This window comes from Diadema setosum, chromosome 16, assembly GCF_964275005.1.
Source record: "Diadema setosum chromosome 16, eeDiaSeto1, whole genome shotgun sequence".
Lineage (NCBI taxonomy): Eukaryota > Metazoa > Echinodermata > Echinoidea > Diadematoida > Diadematidae > Diadema > Diadema setosum.
In genome coordinates, this window is record NC_092700.1 from 22764013 (window position 1) to 22791551 (window position 27539).

The 27539-nt window shown below is 40.7% G+C and overlaps 1 protein-coding gene across 1 annotated transcript; it reads right to left on the reverse strand.

Moving 5' to 3' along the window:
• Positions 1–627: 627 nt before the first annotated feature.
• LOC140239713 (uncharacterized) lies at positions 628–27539 on the reverse strand. The gene is made up of 15 exons (XM_072319536.1): positions 27406–27539; positions 20847–20996; positions 20146–20262; positions 18778–18870; positions 17900–17987; positions 16323–16378; positions 14258–14335; positions 13213–13272; positions 9289–11859; positions 8259–8415; positions 6495–6619; positions 5825–5968; positions 4526–4645; positions 3343–3531; positions 628–1710 (listed from the first exon to the last, which is right to left on the reverse strand). The coding sequence occupies exons 1-15, from the start codon at positions 27517–27519 to the stop codon at positions 1135–1137; spliced, it is 4638 nt and encodes a 1545-aa protein (XP_072175637.1). The 5' UTR covers positions 27520–27539; the 3' UTR covers positions 628–1134.

Below are 27539 nucleotides of genomic sequence, written 5' to 3' on the forward strand. Positions count from 1 at the left end.
TGAAAATTTACAACTGTGCAAATTATTCCAGTGACAATGATGACATCACAATTTGAACGCTCTAACACTCGTGAGAGTAAGAAAAAAAAAAAATCTGCATACTAGCATCTCATCGCCAGAAACAAATGTATATAAAATCTATGTTATGGTGCCATGCAGAAAAAGGTGCAATGTGCGAAAGGAAACAACTGATGTTCGTCTACGGCTCTTCATTATTCATATCACAGCTGTTTTCACAACCTGAGCTTGATTTATTTACATTACATAGTACTTTGATCATTTTATTAGTCTCAGAACAAGGACTTTACGATAACAAGACAAGAGACACATATCCATCATCACTGAAAAGACAGTCAACCTTGCCCGAGTCAAATCCTTAGGGACCGCATCAAAATTTTTTGACTTTTGTGAATTTGACTTACACAACAGAACCAACCTACATTTATACCCTGCAGGGGTAGATTTTTGTTGTTGTTGTTGTTGTTGTTGTTGCTTTTGCTTGTTTGTTTTTTTCACTTAACCAATTTTTGAGTTGTGAGATATTGACTCTATTGTGGGGGCACTGTGGCATTAGTGGATAAGACTCCCAACTCCCAATCACAGAACGCGAGTTCCATTCCCTCCCAGTGCTTTCATCCTTGGACAAGATTTTTTTACCCACCAAGTTCCCTCTCAACCCAGCTGTATATTATGGATACCTGGCAACGCTATGGCAGGGCCCTCTGGTAGAACAGTGGCGACACTGAATGGGCTACCCTGGATACAGAAGACTTTATTATCGCTGTTTTCATTATTATTATTGTACCAGCAAGTCACAAAGTCTTTGGTTTGCAAGAACAACTTACGAACACATCCATTTTTCTCATCACTGCATTCTGGATCGGTATAACATGTGCAAACTGGATGGATGTCATGTGGTTCTTGATGATGTTATCATCTACTGTTGAACTATGGCACTGCAACATGTAACTTTATTGTTGAAAAGCGAGGGCCACGCATCTGAAGTCTTTTGTCCCAAAAAGGTTACAACCCATGATGAACAAGAATAAGGTGGCTTCTAGAAGTTTGGGCACACATTGGGTGACACAGTTTGCTGATACCTCTCCCAGCAAGGTGGAACGACCATGAACCTACCTACCGCCTATTCTGCGGCAGAGATGTGGCCACTACCTGTGGCAACACCCTAGCTGGTACCACTCCCGGTGCAACGGTGGCAACCTGTGCGACCCCGCCCGAACTGTTGAGAACCACGGGTATGGCATTGGCCAGCTTCGGTGCTGGCACTTGCTGCTGCTGCACCACTTTCACGGTGCTGCCACCTTGAACGTTGGTCACTGGCGCGTTGCCCAGGGTGATGACGTACTTGCCGCCGGGCTGCAGCCCCTGCGGCAGTGGCTGCGACAGCGCCTGCACAATGGAGGAAACTTCAGTCGGCTTGCTCGGGCACACCTGCACCGCAACCGTTGGTACCGCCCCGGGGCGCTGTGCCGGGATGGTCTTCATGTTTGCCGCGACACCCGGTGCGGCCACGTACTGGACGAAGGGCTGTGGCTTGGGCACGATGCTTGTTGGGATGCCCCCGCTGTACTGGACCAAACGGACAGGTTTTGGGCTGGAATTGACGGTCATAGCTTGGCCAGCAGAAACGACTTGAGTGGGCAGAATTACATTACCTTTCATCACTTGGCCAGAGGAAACTTGAATGGCAACCTGAAATAGTTGGACAAGGTTTTCACATGGAACATAAATTCAAACCTAGCTTTTACATAGTTCATTCAGTTAAACAGTGAACACAAATTATTTATCTTTTTATTTTGTACTCATACATGGTGTTCTAGATACATTTTGACATATTATTATTATTACCTATTTTCAGGCATTTTAGGCATCTTTGAGCAGTCACATTACATTGTACACTTCCCGATTTACTGTAACAAAATCCACTCGGCGTCAGGTCGAACCCTACACCACTGCGCTCAACTACACCCACATGCTTGCACACAAACCCATGCACAATCAGGTACGCCACACGCTCACACAGTCACTGCGACCGTCCTCGTTTTTACGTGCTAACGTATGGGAATTTGCCCTTCATCGCGAAACCTCTCCGCGAGCGATGCATGTGTTGCAGATTTGTGAATGCACAAATTGGTTTGTGCACGGTGTGTGTAACCGACACACAGCTTTGTGGTCGACCGGAATGTTTACATGTAAAGTGAATGGCGAGACCCGGATGGTCGTGATATGCACTAATATCGCCCGCTGACCTCCACCACCCTGCAAAATACCAACTGCAATTGCCTCGCAAAACTAATTCGTATGGGTAATAATATTTTTTTTTTCAAAACTATGATTTTAAAGTGTATTGTAAAGGAAATCTCCATTTCCAAGCCCAAAGGCTTTCGCGTGATTTCCTCTTTTGACTCACACATCTCTGTAAACATTTTGAATGTGATTTTAAGAAATGAATAAAACTGAATTGCAAAAAAAAAACAGGAAAAAAAAAGAAGAAAATAATGTCTGGATTGGTAAGACAGGCAAAGTCCCCATACCTTCTCTTCAATCATGATGTTATACTAAGTGATTCCAGCTGCAATGAAATAGACGGCCTAAAATACACAAAAGGACCTGAATTCAGGCTTTTGCCCAGAAAGTGGCATCCCTGAATAAGGTCTGGATTGGTATGGTAGACGGACAGACGGACAAGCCCAAACCATAATGCCTCTAGCACCCCTCGTGACAAAAGCATAAATATACAAAAGAGAACCTGACAGGGTGCTACATAACTTTATTTTACCACTTGCCCGGTCGGGCAAGCAGATTTTCAAATTTGCTGCAAAACACTTGCCCGAATATTAATTTTACTTACCCAAAAAGAAAGTCCAATATACAAGGAAATAATATCGAAATCATGTGCTAGTCAAGGGCTTAATAAAACACAATCACTTGAATAAACAGCACACATTGATTTGCATGCTTAATCACAATAGAGGAACAAACTTGGTCCGATCAAGTGTTGCCGTTGCATTGCACTGGGGCTTCTTCAAGTTGCTGAAATGAGTTATAAAGTTTGTTGCATCACAAAACAGCCATGGACTTCTGCATGGTTGACTTTGTGGGTTTGTTTAGGGGAAAAAGTGAAAAAAAAAAAAAAAAATGATGGCTTCAAAACTTTTTGCTTGCCAAATTTGAGCAAGCACTTGTTATCATTGTTCAAAAATACTTGCCCAAATTTGATTTTCATTTGCCCTGGGAAATTGGGCAAGTGCTTCTGTAGCACCTTGCCTGACTTGGGTCAGTCTGGTTCTAAGGCTAATTTCCCCCCCCCCCCCCAGTCCTTACCTTCTGGCTGCTCTGCTGCGGCTGAGTGAGGGCAGCCCTAAGCTTGGAGGCCACCGTCTGCTTGCGAGCCCTGACCTTCGACTGCCCCTGCTGCTCGGCTTTGGAGGCCGACGTCCGAGGACGGCCTAACTTGGTCTCCCGTACCTCTTGCTGCTTGGACTTCCTGTGGTCGACCATGGTCGGCAAATCCTGCAATTACGTCCATTCACATGATTGAATGAGAATGATCAGTTTCCCATATATTTCTCAATCTCTGTGAGTCAGCTATGGACTACAGTTGAACCTCTCGTATCCGGACAAGTCGGGACCGGGGCTCATCCGGATAAGGGATTTGGCCGGATACGGGAGACTCAATGCTTTATACATGTACATATACATACGCATGTACTGATGCAGCCCATTGTAGTACCACATGTAGTAATGTGTATACTGCAACCTTTTCATTGTTACACTCAGTAACAGACCCCAAAATAGAGGTGTATGTTAATGTTGGAAGTAATATGTAATTCATGTGTGTTTGTGTAGGAGTTCTCAAGGAGTTGGGAATCCCCCTTTCCTCCCGTAATTATTAAAAAAAAATAAAAAAAAATCACGGCGAGATTGCATCCGTATAATAGAGAGATCCGGATAAAGGGAGGCCGTATAAGAGAGGTTCAACTGTATTTCAATGGAACAAATACTCTACATAAAGTAAATGGCTCTGTAGAACTGTCAGGAAAACTGTGGAAGAAATGAAATAAATTTTGGGAAAGAGAGCATTCTGAATAATAAAGGTCAATTGTGAAATCGAGTCTCCTTAAAGTAGCACACTTGTTTCACAAGGTTTCTACCATTTTGTGGACTTGTCACATGGCTGGCTAGCGACAAGAACATCGTGAAAGCTAACTCTTCAGCTTACTTCACAACTTCATGGAAAATACATTCCGTGCCAACCGACACACAAACCAGCACACATTGTTTTGTTTTTGTTTTTTGTTTTCAGTCTGATTCTTCTCTATCATAACAAGTAACTCACATAATATAATGTAGAGTTGCACTCACAACATGCTCACAAGGACAACTCAACAGCATTGATGCATTGCTTCTCTTTTTTTTTTTTTTGTCTGGTTTTGTTAGCCGTAAGCAATTGCGATAATTGTAGATTTCTCCCTAGCCATGCACATAAAATTTTTCGATGTCCTACCTCTGGATCTGGCTCATACGTCGGGTCATCATCACTGTTGTCGAAGTCTCCATCTGAATCCACCATGTAATCCTTCTTTCTCTTCTTCTTCTTCTTCTTCCTCTTGTGAGGATCCCCTTCCTGCAAGAAGGGAGTAAGAGATGCAAGGTGGAAGGACGAGGGAGAAGATGAAGAATAAAGGTAGGATGGGGTGAAGGAAGAAGAGGAACAAGGTGAGGAGGAAGAAGAAAGAAAAGGAGAATTAGAAGAAAAGAAAGATGAGTGCAGTAAGGAGAAGAAAAAGGAGAATACAAAGAAACTAACTTGATGAAACAGAGCAATATTACAACATGATATTCACAGTGTTTACAATGTGACATTCAATTCTTCATACTCTCTGGTGTAAACCCCCTGTGTGCCACAATACTGTAAAATGAGGAATGTTGGTATGCATTTTAATTTCGCAAATTTCGTGAGAGCCAAGATTCTCGAAATTAAACTGCACTCGAAAGTTCTTGTCTACACTATATGCACTGAATGTTAGAGGCAACTCTCGAAAATTTCATGCCGCGAAAATATCATGTTTTACAGTATTCTGAGACTGCAACGCAGGCTTGCTTTGGGAAAATATTCTGTTTTTCAAATCCATGTAACCTTTTACAAATTTTTGTTATGTTGGACATGCAATGACCAGAGTTGTAGATAAAATCCAAAGCTTTGCTTTACATGATGTAAATTTAATGGCAAACTTTTGATTATTTTCTTTCAAATGACCAGTGGTTAAATTATTGTACAGGCATAACTTATTGCACACAAAACAATGACAGAAACTTTGAATTTACGTGAAAATCCAATGGGAACCACCCCTTGGTATTCAATCACCAAACAATGCAAGCTACATGTGAGAGGAACATGATGGTGAGTGAAGCTTTCATTGCAATGAGGCATTCGGCAATTTATTCATCGGTTTGGGCAGGTTTGTGCTTTCGAGCAAAATATGCGAACTTGACACACCGTTGACCGAGTCAGGCAGGTGAACATGGCACATAAAGAGTTGAGAGGAAGCCCTCTAAGAGACAATGCTGTGTTGAGTGCTGAATGTATTTCTGCAAAATATACATCGCAGGAAACTTGCAATGCAGAATACGTAGATGGAGAGGGTGGGAAACCCTACAATGCAAATTTTAGGACTGAATTGCAACAATTTGGTGAACCTTGATTTCAAACTCGGCAGCCAGTGAATCTTTTGCATCCTCAAAATGAGTGTCTCAATGGGGATTAATTTTCAGGTGTGAGAGGTATCAGAAGAGGGCGTCTTACCGGATCCATCATGAAGGGAAAGTGGCCGGTCTTCTGCTGGCACGTCTTCTCATGCACAGGCCAGTGCTGCTCCTGGCAGCGGTAGTTGCAGTAGCTGGTGTTCCAGCAGCAGAAGTAGTTAGCCTCCAGGCCACAGGAAGCACACTGGGAGGACATCAAAAAAAAAAAAAAAAAAAACCCACAGGGAGATTTAATTGGTGTTGGACCATTTCACACATGAAAAGTATCATTGTTCATTTGTTATGGCCATGGCCATGTTGAATGTTATGGACCATACAAAAGGTTGGAAGAAACCTTCAACACAAACCTGCATTCGTACCGGCTAGTCTATTTATTTGGCCACTTTCATTGACAGACGTCATCCATTCAGTGAGACATTCATTGTTCCTTCATGTGACACTCAAACTTGGGAAAAAATGCAATTTGTCATTGTTGTCTTTAAAGTTTGATGTACACGATGTACTCATTCATGCATGACATTTATCAATAAATTAGGTACCAATGGAAAGAGGAAGAGTTCTTCTTTTTTAACAATCAACATTGTGCTCTCCATAGCTGACAATCATGAAATAGAAGCCCTCCAAAGTTGGATTACCCTTTTTTGATGTACACCGTACACTGTACATGGCGAATCTAAAACAGGTGGTGGTCTAAAGTGCTAATGACATACCCACTGAGTGGACTTGGCTTTCTTGACCGCATTTTGTTGGTTCCAGTCACATTCCTTCCTCACATTATTCAGCTTCATATTCTTGTTGTATTCTGCCACCAGCGATATCTCAGCTGATGTAAGCTCTACACACAGAAAAAAAAGCAACAACAACAGAAGGGTTGTAATAAAGAATTTGATATAGATTGAGCATCGTAAAAAGTTGGTTGACAAGGCATGCTGGTAAGAAGGGATATCATAGTGGTGCTTATCATGACATTGAACACAACCGTGATGACATCTAGAAAGAGATGATGATGTTGACAGTGATTATATGTGACCCACCGCAACAAAAGGATGCATAAGTCGCTCACGGCTGAACCGTGAAAATCAAGTTTTAAGTCAGATCATCAAAATGATCGGATTTCTGTTTTTGGTATAACTTTGTAGTCTAATGTATCACCTATCATCTGCAGAAATTTCGAAGCTAAATGATCAAAGGAAAGGCAAGAAATTAGCATTTTTCTGAGCCATGATTTTTCAACTTTCAAAGGAACAGAGACGTGTCCGAAGATTAGGATTTCGCGTTCTAGCTAGATTCTGCCCCTAGCAATGAGGGAGTAATCTTATCGGTCAGTGCGTGGCATCATGGTTACTGATTGGTCATGTGTAGACCGCTAGCGCTAAAAGCTTGAATTAACATCGTGGAGGTTGCTGAGAGCATGCCTTCTATTAACAAGAGGTGAAATCTGACTTGCTTCCCCTTGATCATGATAGCGTCGGAAGGAAAACTTTGAAGGTGGATTTCTCCAAACACTGATTTTCTAAACCACTCGCCATGTGCTAATCAATCAATCAATATCTCTGCAACCGGGTACTTTTAGGAGTCGTCTTATAATATGAAAATATAGTGGAAGACTAAGGGAATAACGTCATGTCATTTCCAGAAAATTGTCCTCCCTTGACCTCACTTTCAGATCCTTTTGTTGTAACGGGTCACATATGACAGAGGTGAAGAAGGAAGAGATGGCGATGGAGGAGGAGGGAGAACAGGAGGAGGAGCAAAAAAATGGAGTAGCACTGCACAATTTTTCCATAAAAGTGGAACACATGGTACACAAAACAGATTACAAAATTTTATCACGTGACAATCAAGTCCATCATGAATATAAGAAGAGAGATAACAAGGAAAAGTGGAAATTACGCGGTGCGTAATATATGTCCCCGCCGGAAGTAGCATTTTGTAGCAAAATGTACAATACAGGTCAAAAAATCAAGGTCAAAGGTCAAAGAAGTCAAAGGTCAAAATTCTGTGTAGAAGTTTTGAAGCCCTCAACTAGTGCCATTACATAAAGCAAACGGAATCGAAATCGGGTTAGAAATGGGGAAGGAGTAGCATTTTGTAGCAAAATGTACAATATAGGTCAAAGGTCAAGGTCAGAGGTCACAACTGAAATTCTGCGTAGAAGTTTCAAAGCTCCCATGTAGTGCTATCATATAAAGCAAACAGAATCAAAATTGGCTCATAAATGACAGAGAAGTAGCAAATTGAAGATTTTGATCACACACGGACGCACACACGGACAGACGGACACACGGACACACACACGTACAGGCCCATTTCACAGTACCCTGCTCGAACTTGTTCGGCGGGGACAATGAGCAAATAACAACATACAGCAAAAGTGAACTTTAGGCCTGTGGAAAAAGTAAACAGGTAAAGTATTGAAAGCTGCTATTTCTGTCATAACAGAGGGAGGAGGCAGCAGAAATGCAATACTCAACTGTTGCAGTGCTGCATCTCCTCTATCTGCAGTTCCCGCTGTGCCTTCAATGCAATCACCTCCCTCTGGAGCTTCAGCACGAGTGACTTGAGGTCTCCACTGGCCGTTGACAACTTGTCTTCAAGCTCTGCGTAGGATCTCATGGCAGCTTCCACAATCTGGGACACGTGACAGTTTAGTAATCATCTTGTCATTTTTCAATCACTACAGTTCTGCGTTGCCAACACAGGAAAATATGACGCATGTATACTTCATTTGGAGAAAATGTCTAAAGAATTTGTTGAGGTTCTGTATGGATGTTACTTTTTTTTAATCACTTTTTCAGAATATCAGTAATGGATTAGTTTACAAATGTGGTACCAACACTACACAAATATGACAAACTTCCAGGAAGTATTATCTACAATGAGAAGTCTTGTCAAATTTTCTTTCAAGTGTATGTTAGTGATTTTGCAACCTCTGCGTTATTGCTAGAAAACTTAGGTATTACTAATTGACTGGTCCCACAAAATGTACTACTTAGGTATATCTAGCATGAAACTGTAATGTCTATGGCCATAATGAAACTATAGACCTACTATACACTGTACTTTGGTCTTTGCTCTTATCTACAGAAACATCAACAGTTTAGTTTTATGAGAATCTCTCGATCAAAACTGCTATCAAAATTATATCAAAATATGCAAAAGACGATACACACGTGTGAAAAGGAAATATCAAAGACACAAATAGACTCTGCCATGGCTCAACTGTACAAATTTCAAACTCTACTTACTGAGCTGTATAGTGCTTGGCACATCCAGCTGCTCCCAGTTTGTTTGTTTGTTTTTTCATGTTTTTGAAGTATTAATGCTGATTGTCAACTCTTTTTTTTAATATGCATTTGCACTCAAGAGAGACACTGGTGACATTTTAATAGCAGCTCATATCTATTTCAATTTGGAAACACTGTTCAACAGGACCTTTGAATCTAGTTTCACGTTGTGCAAATGAAATGCAGAAATGGTAGGGAAAGTGTCATCTTGTCTTACCTTATTCACAAGCTTCCCATACTCTGAGTCCTTCTCTCCTGTCTTGGGCACACTGCTCACGCCACTCTCAGCATCCTCTGGGGATTTCTGGTCTTTGTCGCTTCCATCGCTGCTCGGAGGTGGTGCCGCGCCTACATCCTCGCACGAATCTCCCCTCAACGCAGGGGGTGATCTACACGTACCATCAGCCTCCGCACTTCTGTCATCCTTACTTGCCATTTTGTAAGCCTCTACTTCTGGAGATGGTCCTGCAACTCCAGTGTCCTGGTTTGAGGCGCCCTGCTCAGCGGACACGCCCTCATCCTGCGTGACACCTTTCTTTAAATCAGGCACATCGCTCTTTGGTTCATTGCTTGGAGAGTCTCGCGATTCAGTTCTATCTCCGTCACCATGTTCCCTCCTTCCATTCTTCTCCACCGTCTCCTCCACTTTTCCTTCATCGATGAGCAACTCTCCGTCACTTGCACTATCGCCTCCATACATGCCGATGTCGTTGTCCTCATCATCGCTGGCAACAACTGCATCCTCCACGTTCTTCGCGGTGTCTCTATCAGAGACAGCATTGCCATCGGCAGAATCTTCGCCCGCATGCGATGCCGCTTCCTCCTGACTTGCCCTGCTTTCACTGGTTTCACTGTCTACTGGAGGCATCTCGGCTGCTTGTGGAGTGGGAGGAATGTCACTTGTGCTTTCGCTCCGGCTGTTTTCTTGGTCTCCTTCATTGAGGCCATCATCAACATCCATTGGTGTCTCTCTATCTGTTCTCTCTGTATCCATGGTAACATCATCACACATTGCTCCCTCTCTATCTGTTCCCTCTGTATCCATGGGAACATCATCACACATTGCTCCATCATCCTCTTCTCTGGTATCGGCCACCTGCTGCTCTCCATCAAATTGTTCTGCATCAGGTGGTATTGTCTCATCTCCATCATCTGCAATATTTTCTACATTTGATTCCTCATCCAATGATTCATTGGTGTCAATAGTTCTCTCAGCTGCATCTTCTTCTGCTTCTCTCTCGATTTGAGCTGCATCCTCGGTACTTTCCGCTTCTGTTGTCAGAGGATTAGTTGTGCTGATCTCTGCAGCATTCTCCGTTCCTTCCTCATCAGCCTCCTCTTCACTGTCAAGAGTCTCATCCTCTGTGGAGTTTACATCCTCCTCCTCCTCCTCTTCCTCCTCTTCTTCCTCCTCATCCTCCTCCTCCTCCTCCTCTTCCTCATCCCCATCCTCATCTTCATCATCATCGTCTTCATCCTCGTCATCCTCTGCCGGCTCGGAATCGATACCCAGTGATGCCTTGCAGGTGTCGATGGTCTTGCTGAGGTTCTCCAGGAAGGCATCTTTCTTTGGCGTGGACTGCGCTGCCTTTGTTTGGGATGGAGGAGGGCTTGCAGGCAATGCACAAGAATCCTCAGATTTCTCAACATCGCTCTCAATTCCATCAGAGGTACCACTGGAAACACCATTCTCTTTGCTTTCCCTTGCTTCAGCACTAGTCTCCAGGGAAGGATCGTCTTTGTGAGGTGTCTGCAGAGTAGAAGCACTGGATGCATCCTCAGAAACATCATTCAGGTGGCCTCCGAGACCCTCAGAAGGGAGAGAGTTATCTGTTTCTTTGCAGCTTTGGTCTGAGGCATCACCCTCTTCTAATGTATCTTCCACCATTTTTCCTGTCCCAAGTTCAACTTCATCCTGTGTTTCACCCCCTCCTCCATCCCCACCATCATCATCATCATCATCACTTGATGATTTCCTCAGGACCTTGGCCTGATGATCCCCAGAGTCACTGGCCTCGGAGAACTTCCTTTTCCTGTCACTCTCAGATGGAGGTAAATTGTCTGCTTCCTCTTTAACTGGCACATCAACCTTGTTCACAGATAATCTATCAGTAGCTTCCATTTTTCTGTCACCATCATCCTCAGTTATATCCTCTTCAACATGTCCATCAACTGAACTTCTTCCAGCTTCACTATCATTTGAACTAGACTGGAAGCAGGTGCCCTTCATGTCAGTCTCTACATTACAGTCATCAGGTTCCGACTTGATGGGTGCTGTCTCATTCTCGCTATTGTTTTCTTCCTGGAGACTACTGTCTTGGCTCGCTCCATCGGAGCCTTCGACATCAATCTCCGCAGTTTCTTGTGCACCACCGGGGGTCTCACTGCTCTTTGAAGACGACGCCGACTGACCATCCGAACTCTTCTGCGTCGACCCCTCCTTTCCGTTCTCCACCACCTTTGACCTCATCATGGCATATCGGCTGGCCTCTGTCAGCCCCTTGACCTTGCCGTCGGGCATGACGGCCAGGGAGTTTGTGGTGTAGCGCCGGTTGGGGTCATAGGGCGTCAGGTGGGCCGCCAGCTGGTAGGTGCCCAGCTTCTCAATCAGGTTCTGGATGTGGACCTTCACTTCCTTGAGGGCATTGTTGAGGCCGTTCAGCCGCTTCTTAGAGGGTGGGAATGGGATCTGGCTGGAGTATAGGAAGCAGTTGTGGACGGGGATCATGGCGCGGTCGTGCTGGCCAAAGAAACGTGCCTCAACCAATCCATCTTTCTCCTTCATAGCCTGCAGACATTGACAGAAAAGAGAAACGCAAAAATCTTTTATAAATACATCTGCAAAGAAACAGCCCTTGTGGCTGTTCTGTGAGTCCATACAGAGGCTTAGCACATCTTATTACAACATGTAGCTGGCATGAAAATTCGGTGACACTTAAAAATCTAGGCCTCAATTCAGGGGGGAGGGTGGTTTGGATTTAGACCATGGTTTAAACTTGTACCATGGTCAAATAAGTGTGGATTAGGCGTACCTTTGACACGTGCAATCAACACGTGTTTGTTACTAGACGTATGTTGGCATACACTATCTGTCAGTTGTATTTATGCAGGAAAAAAGTACATAAACCATGGTCTAAATCTAAACCACCTTCATGAATTCTCAGACCCAAAGTTTGGCAACAAATGTTATACACAATCCTGGATTTTCAAAAATATTTCTTATAAAACATTTTGTAGAGTCAGGTCTTGTACAATCAAGTAGAAGAGAGCACAGATTCATTCATACATGCTGCACATGAGGGCCTGCTTGAAATCTTTTGCTGACTACAGCTAGGTCACTTGGGGCTAACCCGGGAGGTGTAGTATTAACCCGTTCCTTATGGGAACCTGGTGTTGTTCCCGTGAGACCAACTGCTATATACGGGAACCTGGTATATCAGGTTCCCAAGATGAAGACAAAAGTGCCTGCTTTCATGGCCTAAATTCATGTTTCTTTGTGTTACAATGCCTAGAATGGGTTTGATAAAAAAGATAAGAGTTTATTCTATCAGCTTTTTGCTCTCTTTCTGTTGGACAAAATGCATATATCACAGTATTACTTATCTTTTTTTTAGTTTAGTTTGCGCTTGATCTGCTATAAAACTCATATGAACATGTACATAGCAATTAAAGCTGAGCTCAGTAGATTTCTGTGTTCGCTGACACCAGTCACCCCATTCAGGTGCCTGGTTTTGTGTAGAACAAAAGGGTCTGTGAGCCCATCAGCACACAATCTATTATAATCGTACCCGATCGATATTGTCATTGTTTGATGGCACATATAGTTGACCATGGAAAGGGGGATACATGCGTCGCTTGACTGCTTTCGCACAGGTCGATTACCAACCTGTCCGTTCTCAATCGATGGGCAAAAAGAATCTCATTTGGGGGCATAAAAGGCACTCAGAGAAGTGCAGAAGGAATGGGTTAATATATTTTCAAGGGTTTCTGTAGGATGGATCATCCTACATCATCTCTAACTAGCTCTTCAAAAGGAAATGATTCAGAAGTCGTATCTTTTTCCTGTAAGTTCATAGTGCAAGCTGTCTTATTCATGCTACTTCAGATTACATTATGCTGGCTGAAATCTTGTGTCTATTACCTTTGCTGGCCAGAAGGGAAATCCCTGAAGTTTAGCCCAAATCAGAGTGTGGGGTTTAGTCTGCAGAAAACAAACACAATGTATAATGATGCATCAGATGTGTATCCAATTCCTCTCATTCACTGAAGTAAGATTTTCAAGCATACAGTAACATAAATTTATATGGCTACCAATATAGTCACCATTATGCTGCTGAAGTTTAATATTGCAGTCAATAAAACAAGATGTAGAACAGGCAAGGACTTCAGATACCGGTATTCATGAGCTGGTGGGAACAAAACATACAAGCCTGAAAGGAATCGTTCAAAAGAAGTAAACCATCACACTACAAAATGTGCAAATGTCTTGAAATGATGTGTGCTGTGTACTTTTGTACTGTGCACTTTGGTGCTGTGCTGATACACACATCCCATTACTGCTCGACCAAGTATCAGTCAGAACTTGCTATTAAAGGGTCATCATCTATAAGCCTTATCAATCAAATCATCATCATCATCATTATGATGATCATCATCTGCATTTTTTTCTCTCTCTAACTGATTCAACAAGCAGTATCAAGCATGACTCAGCCAGCTGCTAGCAATACTTTTTTTTTTCTGTGTGAAGTTGTGAATTATAAATTGAAAGTACATCCTGTGAATATCTGATGATAAAAAGCCAGTGTAGTAGTATCTGCTTCCCATAAAAAAATACAAATACACAAATTATTTGTCGTACAAATCACTGGCCCCTCCAAGAAAACAGAAACAAAACAAAAGAACAACTGTGATTGAAGAATCCTGTTTGTTTTTTCAGTTGTTGTTGTTTTTGACAAAGTACAATCATTTGTACTTTTATTATTCACAATACAACATATTATAAGGAATATAAATGAAAGGAGCATGAGGGGTCAAGCATGTCTGTTTCTCAGATTACCTACACTATACAGTGTTTAAGCCTCTCATAACCAAGATCTTAAATACTACGGTCATTATATGCATGATAGCTGGGAATGGTACAGACAGGGTTATAAGAAATAACCTGTACCTGGAAAGGCCATACTCACACAGACTTCGGCGAACCAGTTCGTCCGTTTGTTGATGCTTGTGACATAGCAGTCAGGGCACGTTTCCACTTCATTCATCTAGAGAAAAATGTAACATACATGTACATTTTTAGGTGATTGCAGAATCGATTCTCAAAAGTTAACATTTAAAATATTTAGTATGAAAAATGTATGTTGAATTTTGTAAATGTTATTATGCTTTGAACTAGAAATGAATACATGAATGAATGAACAGGCTCCTTCCAAATTCCATCTTTCTTTGTGAAAGAAAACAAAAATTGAAAAAAAAAAAGATGTTCGTACACAAATATCGATCTAATATTGTGTTGGATTCAAGCGAAAAGGGACAATGTCAAGTGACAATTGGTCGGTTTTGATTTGAAAGTGAGAGCCCATATTATTATCTTGCAAACACAAGGTATGCAGGTAAAAAGACACAAGAGTCTCAGCAATGGCAATACATGTATCTAAAGACTGTATCTCATTTATTACTTTGTTTTCATGATTAGTCATTTGCAGGGACACAGAATTTGGACAACAATAACCTTCTTTCTGAAAGACTGTACCTCACCGGCTAAATTTTCGTTGGATCTCCACGATATATGTTATCTATAATTGACTAATTATTCTGGGTATTTGGGTACAGATTTTGTCCCTTTTAACACAACAGCTCATCACTGAAGATATTCAGTGGGGGTAGAAAAGAAATTAATCATATCCTCGAATCAGCATTACTGTATAAGTGGATATTTTTTGTGTAATATTTCGCCCTCAGCCAGGTAAAGATGAGTTTCACTCGTTTTTCTTTCTGTGGAATCACGACGTCAACTACTGAAACACATGGCATGCGAAAATATTTGTGTGCTTTTATTTTTGCTCTAGTTTCTGGTGGCACGAAATGTGCGAAAATTTCAACACCACAAAAATTTACACTTCTAGAGTACTCTGCTCAAGAAATCCATGATGTACAGGGGAAATACATGCATGGTAAGATTATCTTATTTCAATTAACCGACCAAAAATTCAGTAACAAAAATTAAATCCGGAACATTACTACACCTCAAATGTCTGTAAAAATTGGGGGAAAAATATCAAGAGCATGGTACTGTACTTTAAACTGATTATATTTCTTTCAGGAACTGAAAAGTTATAAGTTTATAGCTGACAAGGTTTTCATGTAGTGACTATTAGATAAGTATTCATGATCAGGGTTACAATTTTTGACCCCTATTAACCCTATTCTAACTGGGGGGGGGGTCAAATTGACCCCCCCTCGACGTTTCGCGCCACGATTTCGCGACTCGCAAAGATTTTGCCACGTCGTTTCACGACTTTTTTCAGTGAAGTCTCCCGCATATTTTGAAACCAAATTTGCAACATTGGTACACCGTTCTGAAGTTACGTAATGTTTTGCATATGCATGTCAACCAAAAAAAAGCTCAAATTCATGATATCATGTGCAAATCCAATGCAAGTTGTGTTTTTTGGTTAAATTGATATAAATAGGATTATTTCAACTTTTAACCATTGAAATTAATCAATTCTAGTGTAGATAAGCCTGAAAAAGTGCCTACAACAAATTTTGGCAAAAAAACAATAGAAAACAAAAGGTCGAAAAAACAATAAAATACATAATTAACAAAACAATAGAAAACAAAAGAAATTGATTTTGATTGTGCTATTTTTTTACACAAAAATTGTTCAATGTGTCTTGAGGAATTCTGACACAAAAATTTAGCAATCCTCCAGTCTTTTTAATGGAGTTATAGGTGAAAATATGATTTCATGCACAAATTTGCATAATTAATTTATTAAAAATAGAAAGGCAATATTTTTCTATTGTATGACCATGTTATCTTGTAGCTGACATCCAGCTCTATCTTCAGGCAAAACTTCGCGGCGATCGCGCAATCGGCGACCGAGATCTGAAGGGGGGGTCAAATTGACCCCTCCCCCCCCCCCCCCCCAGTAAAAACTTGGTCTCAAATAGCCCAGTTAGAATAGGGTTAAATCTCAAGCTTTCTAGGAATATGAGTTAAGTTGATAATGATGAAGCTCTCTCTACCTCATTTTGAAATGTCTTGTACAGTGCCTTGCCTGCATTGCCAATTCTTGATCCAGCTTTGGGGAAAAGATGAAATACATTCAACAATAATGTCTTTGTTTTCTCACTTCTCTTTAGAGCAGGAAAGATTTGTGCCCATACAGATACCATTTGTGACCCTGCATCACAAAACAAACAGAAAGTCGCCAGACATGAAATTTTAGTTTAGAGCATAATCTGAAAGAGCAGACTTTAAGCTTTAAAATGATGAATAAATCAAATCAAATGGACTCTCCTAACCTATCTAAATATCGCAAAGAAAGCACACACTCAGGAAAAGTGTGACCTGAGAAAAGAGGCTCTGAAGTACAGTGTCTATTCAAGCGCTGTATCTTTATTAATCCGTGCTGGCACTACGATGAATGGGACAAAAAACAGAATGTAAACTACCAGAGTAACAACAATGAAGGGATTATCCGATCAAACTGAAATCGAGCATGCCTGATTAACACATTCTGTCCATAATCAATTCTTTCAACTTTCAAATCAGTAGCATCATCCTTTCAAAAATTATTAGAGTTGAAAGTGAAGAGTGTGTGCAAGGTTTTTAAGAAATGAAAAGGGGACTCTAAAGACACACTTAATCACACTATTCTACCAATAAAAATGTTCATGATAAACTGCTAAAAAACACACTTTCCTGCCTGTTTTATGATCCTAAATTTTAGCGTAATGTAGAAGAAGACTTGCTCTTTCAGAAAATATGAAAAAGTCAAGATCGGCTCGGTTGACCTATTTATTTTCAGTCCTCACACAAAATCAGTGTGTGCGACTTTTTGTTCGTTTTGTGATGCACGGTCATATTTCACATTACTGCTTTGCACTACACAATAGAGGTTTTGAAAATAAATGGCAAGTAAGAATAGTTTTTTTTTCAGCAAGATCAGGTAAATGATGCAGGGGTACCATGAATTCGAGAGACTGCGATCAGCTGTTTGCCCGTCACTTCTATGGGCATGATAGCGATTTGGTACTGACAAGATTTACATGCTCAGGTTTGACAAAAATTACGAAGGTGAGAAGCGGTCATACTGTCAAACAGCCGTCATGACAGATGAAAATAAGTTTAATAAGTCTGCATATGCCAGATATTTCACAAGGTTTTTATCGCTGCAAATTTCATGAGTCAGGCTCTACTCACAAATTCAGAAACGTGTGAAAATATCGACTCTGATCCCGACATGAATGTGACGAGCAAGGATTCATTTCTCCGTTCAGTACCGTACCCACGATCGCAAATTTAGCAACTCACCACATTTTCGAGAAGTCCTGACTCGTGAAAAAATAGACTCGCTGAATATATGGTATTTATACAACCATTTGTACAGTATTCATCTGAGCTCACTTCTGAGCAAAAGCCCCTCATCCCCCCCCCCCCACACACACCTTAAAGATGAAATGGGATGCCCTTTAGAGCTATTAGCAGCCATTTTCTTCAGTTTTCCTATCTCTTTCTCTCACTCCTTTCCTCCTCCTCTCTACCTATCTTTCATCCATCTACCTATCTATTTATAAGTAAATAATAAATAAACACTTACATCCAAAATACACAAGAGCATTATGATGGATCCAACCTACGCTCGCCATGAAAGCCTCTGTTGAGCCATAATATCGTTTCTGGATATTCTGGGGAGAAAAAGAATTAAAGAAATGTTAAAAGTATATTTGATCATCAATGTGGCAATGCAAAGGCATACTCACAGAAACACACAGAGACAAACACACTCACAATCAATTAATCAATTAGTAAACAAATGAAAGGATGAATTAATGTCAAACCCTGCCTGAATGTTTGTTAATCAAAAAATGAAATAGGGTTTGCTAATCTGAACATTGTGGCATTATTCCAAAGGTCTTTTATTCTGAAGATAAGGTCATCCAAAAATGAAAATAGATTTGTTATCCCGAAAGTTCATTAATTAAAAAATGAAATAAGGTTCATTAATCACAAAAAAAAAAAAAAAAATGAGCAAAAGAAAAAAGAGAGGTGCATACAAATGGACCTTTGGAATAACAAATCTTATTTCATTCTGGAATTTGGATATAATGAACCTTTGGAATGCCACACCTATGAAATAATGAACAGGAACTACAAATGTAAAAGGAAAAATGGCAATGACAATGACAACCTAGGAAAATGGCTTTGCAGTACTCTAGGGGCCAAAAGGCACATGTTTGGTGTGAAAAAAAAATAGTCTTCTTTCCTTTCCTGCAATAGACATGTTTAGTCAAACAATTTGGTAAAAATCAATTTTTTTTTTTTACCATGAAATCTGCAGTATTTCGGCAAAATTTGGCACAAAATACTGCACAAAGTCATTTAGCATCTCAGTAAATGATATCACTAGTGAGCGCTAAGAAACAAGTTGGCTGGGATATATATTAGAAAAAAAAATCACAGATCCATTACACATACCTTCTCAACTACAGAGAGATCCATGGGGATAAAGACATAGCGGCGATAGTCTGAATACTCTGACGTATCCACCGGCTTTAGGAACACAGACGACTGCAATAGAAAAGGGCAAAAGTACAACAAATGCTTGTGAGTCATATATCTCGTACAATCTGCAACAATGTCATATTTGGTTTGGTCATTTCAATCCTGTTTTGGCAGTTCACAAGTTTCAGAACTGATGGGACTTCACATAATCAACTACTGGAAATATTTCTTTCTAACTACTGACACAACAATGATATTACAAATACTAGCTTCAGACAGTAACACAACATTTGCTCATGCGACAATTGCTCTCGTATTATTTTCTCCAGGACTTGGGATTGGGGTTAGGGTTGTGATAGAGTTTTTCGTTTAGTTTGGATGTGAGGATTAGGAGTAGGGTTAGGGTTACGCTTGTGGGAAGAATTAATGTTTGGCTTTTAGTGTGCAGATATTTCATGGGAGCAATTGTCGCAGGAGCAAATGTTATGGAACCGCATCATACATGTATGGTGCTTCCCATCACCAAGTACATCTGAATACATACTACACAATTTACAGAACTATAGGAGAACATTTGTTACATGGTTTTAGGACAGTTCATGTTATCCAGGGATGGTTTGGCTGTGCTGTGTTTGCATGCGGAAACCCAAAAGCCCGCTGGGAAACAAACACGCATAAATGTTCTGCAGTGTTTTTCATCCTATCCCTCCTTGCTTCGTCCATCCAAAACATTTCATCGAAAAAGAACTGTTGATCAGTAATGTGCAAAGTGCTCATCAAGAAAATTCATGAACAGCGATTCTGTGCAACATCATTTCAACAGTCACGTAAGAGTGGGATGAAAAAAAAAAGAGAAGAAAATTAATAAAACAGCAAGTCCATCACACTATGTTCCTCCTAGCCCATCTGAACATCATCCCATATATTGAAAACAAACGCCTAAAAACACTGCAGGTATACAATACCCATAAGCAGGATTTGACCCTTAGCTACAAATCTTCACATACAACAGGATTATTATGGTAGGTGCGTGGTTATGTTTCTGCTATTAATACTTTCAACTTCTTGGTATTTATATCCTCCGCTACCAACACAAGGACATTGAAATTGAGGATGTTGTACAGATGGAGTAGGGATTGAGATACAAGGTAAAGAGCACAGTGCTATTAAACACGGTGAAGTGGTCCACCCACATACTGTACCCACACCAGAGAAGGGGGAAAGATGTCAACCCCACATGTTTTCTCCCCGGGCGACTAGCAATATCAGTCAGCAAACAGTATCAGCAGGCACAATATTGCGCCATACAATGAAGAAGCAGCATGGAGCAGAGAAACTCACGTGACTGAAGAGTTTAACCTTCTCCAGGGCGCAGCGAAGGACTTTGGCGATCTGGTCGAGGTTGAGGAGCGACATGGCACTCGACTGCGTGTCCATACACTCTGCTTCCGTCATTTTCTGCAGAGGGACAGACAACAATGTGGCTTGACTGTTCAAATTACTTCCCAAACACAGTGTACTCAAAAACACAGAAATTCACCTTGCTTATATATTCTACAATCATCCACAGTTTGTCATCTCAAAAATTGCACATCACTAACTGGCAAAATGACAGCTGGAAATTTGCATATCGTTGTATGAATATCCCATTTGACAGTAAATTATGGTACACTGTAAATGATATCACTATAATTACGCATTTGTTGACTATCATTTTCACTGTGTTGTGTCAATTACAAAGATCAGCGGTGAATTTCAAAATTTGTACAACTTGGTTCAACTTCCAATCGGCAAACGCGGAGCCATTTTCTTTTTCTTTTTCTTTTTTTCTTTTTTTTTTTTTTTTTGGGGGGGGGGGGGAGTGCCACTTCTGGGGTAAAAAAAAAAGGGGGCCCAAAGTAGTTACACCTTATCTTTTACTGTATTGTGCAGGGAAAAAAAAAAAGTGGCCCCCGGTTTCGCCGGCGCTGATGAACCAAGATTCATGCCTCCTATGTTTCTGGTGTTACAGCATTCTACGTCCACTCGCTTCCTTGACTGACCTCACACTCAGGACACACCCAGTCGGCGACAACCTGACCCACTTTGGCACAGGTCAAGTGGTAGACCCTCGGACACAGGTTGCAGTAGAGGAACTGGTCGCTGTCTTCTTGCCTGTGGCACTGCCAGCAGTAGAAGTCATGGTTCGGGTGCTGTGGGGTAAATTGAGAAACACGATTAACAACTCTGGGATATTTTCAAGTTTAGAGAAATCATGGTGTGTTAAAAAAATGAAGCAAATGGCAAAGGCTTATTCTGGACACGTCACATTTTCATGAAACAGGCCCCAAAGGCAGCGGAACTATGGTAGTGCAATACGATTGGATATTAATTGGTAAGAGTGTTTTTGTGGTTTTTCATGAAGTTTACACACTCCGATTGACCTGGCATTAAGATATATGTCAAGGAAAATATTATTCACCATGCTGTATTAAGGTACTCTATACCATTTGAAGCAGTGATTTAACAAATGTTTGAGATATCATATTTGATGCCTATGTGTAGGTCAGTTGTATCACAAAATATCCTGCCATGTAAAAATTTTGCAATAAAGCCTAAACTATAAGGACATATCACTATTTTTCTCAGATTTTATTATAGCTATTGGTCACAATTTGTATATTTGATAATCCTTATTCTTGAAGTGGGTGAGCGCGTAACAGCAGCTCTCCACCCTCTCTCACTTTTCACTTCAATATTCTTGAACTTCAGACTCATCTTCTGATCATTTCTGAAGGGCATTATATTCTAATGTCAAGGATTCAGCAGGACAAGTTTTGGACCATGAAATGTTTCTGTTTTGGTGATCTATGTGGAAATTGGAAATGGAAACTGTACTGCTGAGTGGGTAAGTGCTGCATCCATTTTTGTGCACAGGAGACTCTCAGTCAGTCAAGCATACCATCAAGCATACCATCTCAGCCAACTTGACTATGCCTGGAACATTCACTTCAGGGAGGGCTTTGTGCTGTCTTGTCCTCTTTAGCAAGCATCAAACTATTCATTGCTGGACAACAGCTTGATACACCATTCATACTACTTAGCACCCCCATTGTTCAGATTTCAGACTCTCTCTGTGCTACTGTAAGGAGAAGCAATACCTTTTATGGCAAGAGGATTCCTTACTGCAGCAACTGTGACTGCACCTTTCAACTTGAACTGTTAAAATCTGGTGATGTTAAAACTAACCCAGGGCCCGAGTCTGGAAATGGAGGCTTGGGTGATAATGCTTCCACATGCCACGGGTCACAACAATCCACAGGTACTTGTCATAAAGACAGAATCTACTCGCGTGAAGAATTGTTGGATTTTCGTTACCGAAATTATGGTGTGGATGATACAGTTTTAGTAACTATCAGATCATTGGGTATTCATGTAAGAAAAACCAGACGAGGCCGTAAAGGGGGCAGATGTAGACGTTCAAGATGTTTGACCAATGAAGAAAACTTGCGCCTTAGAGACAATGATCCCAAATGCCAATTTGGATTGTGGAATGCTCGTTCCATAAAAGGCAAAACTGGTATCATAAGTGATCTCATCATGTCTAAAAAATTGGAGATACTTGCCCTTACTGAAACATGGCTGTGTGGAGATGAGCGTGATAATATCTCTACAGCTGATCTAATGGCCACTCTTCCCACACATACACTGCTACACATTCCCAGGATTGGTCGACATGGAGGTGGTGTGGGTGTATGCATACATAAGAGTCTGAAAGTTCATCATAATAATCAAGGGCAGTGGGAATCTTTTGAGCATATAGATCTTACGATTTCTGGACCTCGGAGAATTCCTTTTCGACTGGTAGTTGTATACAGACCTTAGAGAACTCAGAGTCATCAGCTGACGTCTTCACTATTTATACAGGAATTTTCATCATATCTGGAACGGCTTGTGTCAGATCCGGCTCGACTCCTCATTACCGGAGACTTCAATTTTCATATGGATAACAAGGCAGATCGGGAAACCCGGCTCATCTCTGAATTGATCGATTCCTTCAATTTAACACAGCATGTGTCCGTTCCTACCCATGAACTTGGACATACTCTTGACTTGATATTGTCACGAGCTTCAGACGATCTGGTCAGTGATGTGTCAACGACAGAATATCTGCCTTCAGATCATGCTGCAGTATTATGCTGTCTTAATACCAGGAAATCAGATCCCATAATGCTTAACATTTTGTTCCGTAAAATACATGCTATAAACATTGATAAATTTCGCTGAGACATTCTTCAGTCCAAACTTTATACAGCTCCTGCAAATGATCTTGACGAGCTTACAGACCAGTATGATGCTGTCCTCAGACATATTTTAGATGTACATGCCCCTCTCATATCGAGAGAAATAACATGCCGACCTAATGCACCATGGTACAACGACGAACTGCGCAGAGTCAAACAGGAACTCCGACACTTGGAACGAAAAAAGCGATCTTCTGGGCTTGAGGTTGATGCGCAAAACTTCAAGAATTGTCGTAATAAATACAATTATCTCTTGCGCGATACCAAATCAATGTATCACATTGACCAGTTCAAAGATTGTGATACTCGTGATCTTTTCAAGAAGATGGATAAACTATGCAACCCGCAGAATACAACAGTGCTTCCTTCTTGTGATTCAAATGATGTTCTAGCTCAGAGATTCTCCTAATTTTTTGCTGAGAAAATCAATCGTATTGTTGATAAGCTCCAGACTACGCAAACATCATTTGATGTTCCTCGTGTCGAGCGTACATGTGCCGTAACCTTTGACAACTTTTCATCAGTGTCTGTTCAGCAAGTCATTAAGATTATCAACAATTCTCCATCATCAACCTGCGCACTTGATCCCATCCCTACATGTCTCGTGAAAAAGTGTAGAGAAGAGCTTGCTCCCATCATAGCTCAGGTTATAAACATGTCATTTGACCAAGGTGTTTATCCTGATGTCTTCAAGCATGCCCATGTGAAGCCGCTATTAAAGAATAATAACCTGGATGCTGAAGACATGAAAAATTACAGACCAATTGCTAATCTGAAGTTCCTGTCTAAAACCGTTGAACGTGCAGTTGCTTTACAGATACAGTCATACACCGAGGAAAACCGCTTGAATGCCAGCATGCAATCTGCGTATCGTAGAAATCACAGTGTGGAAACAGCTTTACTTGGGGTGTCCAATGATCTTCTTCTTACTATCGATAAGGGTCTAGAAGCTATTCTTTTAATGCTGGATTATTTTGCGGCATTTGACACGATATGTCACGACACCTTAATCCATCGGCTTCATATCAGATTTGGTTTTCGTGACACAGCACTTCAGTGGCTCGAATCTTACGTCACTAATCGCTCTCAGTCTGTTGTCATCGACGGGCAGACGTCGACCAGCTGCTTGCTTCGACATGGAGTTCCGCAGGGCTCAGTGTTGGGGCCGATTCTGTTCACTATGTATGTATCACCAGTGGAAGATTTGATAACTTACTTTGGTTTTAGTCATGCAATCTATGCAGATGATACTCAACTCTATGCTACAGGAAAACAAGGGGATTGGCCAATGATTATTCCAAAACAGGAGGAATGTTTGCGTGCAATAGCTGATTGGTCTTCAGTAAACAGCCTCTCAATCAATGAAGAAAAAACTGAATTGCTTCATATATGTTCACGTTTCAGGAAAAGGAGTTTGCTTCCTCCGATAACTTTCAATGATTTTATTCTTCGTCCTACTAGATGTGCACGCAATTTAAGGGTTCTTTTTGATGATCAACTGACTTTGACTGATCATATCAACAGTATATGTCGTACAGCGTAATTTTGAACTACATAGAATTGGTTCAATTAGACGCTATCTTGATCAATGTGCGACTGAACGACTTATACATGCTTTTGTAAAGAGTAGAATTGATAATTGTAATGGATTGTTATATGGTTTGTCAGATTCAATGTTAGGTAGACTACAGCGAATTCAAAATTCAGCTGCAAGATTGGTTACCCAAACTCACACATATGACTCTATTTCTTCAATATTACACAAGTTGCACTGGTTGCCAGTCAAAGATAGGTTAGTTTATAAGTTACTTGTAATTGCATATAAATGTCAACATCAGTTAGCTCCTCATTATTTGCAACAGCTCCTCCAAAAATATCAACCTTCCAGACAACTTCGCTCAAGCACCAAACAATTGTTAAAACCGGTGCATGTATCGACTAAGTCATACGGTCAACGATCATTTCAATATTCAATACCTCAACTTTGGAATCAGCTCCCCAATGATATCAGAGAATGTTCATCATTAGATCAGTTCAAGTCTTTATTGAAGTCTCATTTGTTTGTAAAGTAACCATTGCTCTGTAAACTGTTTAATGATGTGTTTTAAGTTGATATATATGTAATTTTCTACTTTGTATTGAGTGTTCTTACACATGTATAATCTGTCTTTTCTCATTTCTAAAAGCGCTTAGAGACTTGAATGTAATTTGCGCTCTATAAAAATGGTTTATTATTATTATTATTATTATCCTTAACATTAAAGATAATATAAAGTTTTGGTATGTCAAAAGTTTTCCTGAATTTCCTTGTCTTAGTTTGTGTTTCAGGTCAAAGTACCTTTCATATAACTAACACTGTGAGACTTACTTGCCCCAAAGTGCTCTCATGTCTTAGTAATCATGCAATAATGGTTTCGTACCAGAGCCGCCGCCGTACGGCGGCGAGGTAGTACACGTATTGTACGAAACCATTATTGCATGACAACTGCGACCAGCAGCGTGCAGCCCCATACGCATAGCTAACTGTGACCAGCAGCCCCATACGCATAGCTAAATGGGGCTTCGCATTGTAGCATTCAGCATCATGACAGATTTAGTATCGCGGGTAAATATCAACTTAAAATCCAAAAATTTCTTCAATTTGACGACTTACCAGTTGGGGCAACGTTTGGTTTTGCCAATAGTCCCTTTCTGTTCGAATTGATGAACGAATGTGACTCGGCCAAGAGGACCTTGGGAGAGCTACACTGAATTAATGGCCAGCGCATGCGCACACAAACATCTTATCCGTTCATGGATTTGAAATTTGTGCGCATGTGATGTGTGCCAATGCGCTGGCTGTATTATTCAGTGTATGTAGCTCTCCCAAGGTCCTCTCGACCGAGTCAAATTCAGTCATCAATTCGAACAGAAAGGTACTATTAGCAGAACCAAACGTTGCCCGAAGCCTGTTTTCAATATTTCAACTTAATTGGTAAGTCTTCAAATTGAAGAAATTTTTGGATTTTAAAGGTAGGGAATCCCATTTGCAGGCCTTAAATGAAGAGTTGTATAAATACAGTGGTATGTTGAAGAGAGTATCATTTTAGAAACTCCCATAAAGTATTGAAAGTGGAAGGTAACATTTGGTACATTTTTATTGACCGTTAGATTTTGAATTGAATTTTTTTCGGGGCTCACCGTAAATTCCAGTACATTACTAGGCTACCTTTGCAGACCCATGCACTGCATGTGTGTCCATCATGTTTATTTTGTGAAGAAAGTTCATCAAAACTTACAAACATACATTCTTGCCACACACTCTATATGTAATTGCATCAGCTTTTATACTTTTAGATTTGTGTTTATACATAAAAAATACAGATGACTGACACACAGAACTACTGAGTATTTGAGTTTTGTGCATTATTCAAATTGTAGATAACTGTTGACTTCCAAATTTCTCAGCAGTGGCCTAAACAAGTCCCCTGAGGTTCATATTTAATGTTTTGCTGCATTTTGGAAGGTCTGTAAAAGGTATCCCCTACCTTTAAGTTGATATTTACCCGCAATACTAAATCTTTCATGATCCTGAATACTACAATGCGAAGCCCCATTACGCTATGCGTATGGGGCTGCTGGTCACTATGCGTATGGGGCTGCTGGTCGCAGTTAATTGCATGATTACTAAGACATGAGAGCACTTTGGGGCGAGTAAGTCTCACAGTGTTAGTTATATGAAAGGTACTTTAACCTAAAACACAAACTAAGACAAGGAAATTCAGGGAAACTTTTGAGGTACCAAAACTTTATATTATCTTTAATCATACTGATTCAAATTTTACATTGGTTGTTTCTATTGAGATTCATAACTTACATTTTAGAACTATTTTGAAGTACTAAAGCTGGGTTTTTGTTTCATCTGCATATGGTAAATAATGTCTTTAATTTGGGTTAAATCTATCTTTGTTGTCCTGGATAAAATGATGAAATGCCCTTCCTACCTTTTTTTTTTCCACAATTACAACATAAAAATTGTCCTTGTGGCCCCATTTGATTTTGGTGCAATTAAAGGTACATGCATTTCCAATTGACACTTGCCAAAGCATTCTTGGGACTAGTCTCCAACAGGGTAAAATTCTGCAAAAAAAAAAGAAAAAAAAAAACACGTAAAAATTGTACTGCTCACAATGTGTCAATTTCAAACTTTCCTGCAAGTTTCATCCCAATCCGTTCGCAACTTTTTGAGTTATTTTGCGCACAGACAAACAAACAAATGGGAATGAACACATAACCTCCTCCCTTGGCGGAGGTAATGAAATGAAATGCGATGACTCACCAGTTTCTTGATCGAGTGTGAGACGGGCCTCTTCAGTCTCGCTGGGGGCACAGCCTCTGCGGATTTGAAGTCCGCCTTGGATTTCTTCCCCGGCGACTTTGCCGCCGCGCCCATTCCTGGTGAAACCTGCTTCT

What these genes read in the sequence shown, in the direction of transcription:
- LOC140239713 (XM_072319536.1), bottom strand. Translation starts at nt 27,519, where the DNA reads ATGGGCGCGGCGGCAAAGTCGCCGGGGAAGAAATCCAAGGCGGACTTC. An exon ending in GGGTGTGTCCTGAGTGTGAG is followed by an intron (nt 20,263 to 20,846) that starts GTCAGTCAAGGA and finishes GTCCCTCTGCAG; the next exon opens with AAAATGACGGAAGCAGAGTG. An exon ending in ACTGGTTCGCCGAAGTCTGT is followed by an intron (nt 13,273 to 14,257) that starts GTGAGTATGGCC and finishes TGTTTTCTGCAG; the next exon opens with ACTAAACCCCACACTCTGAT.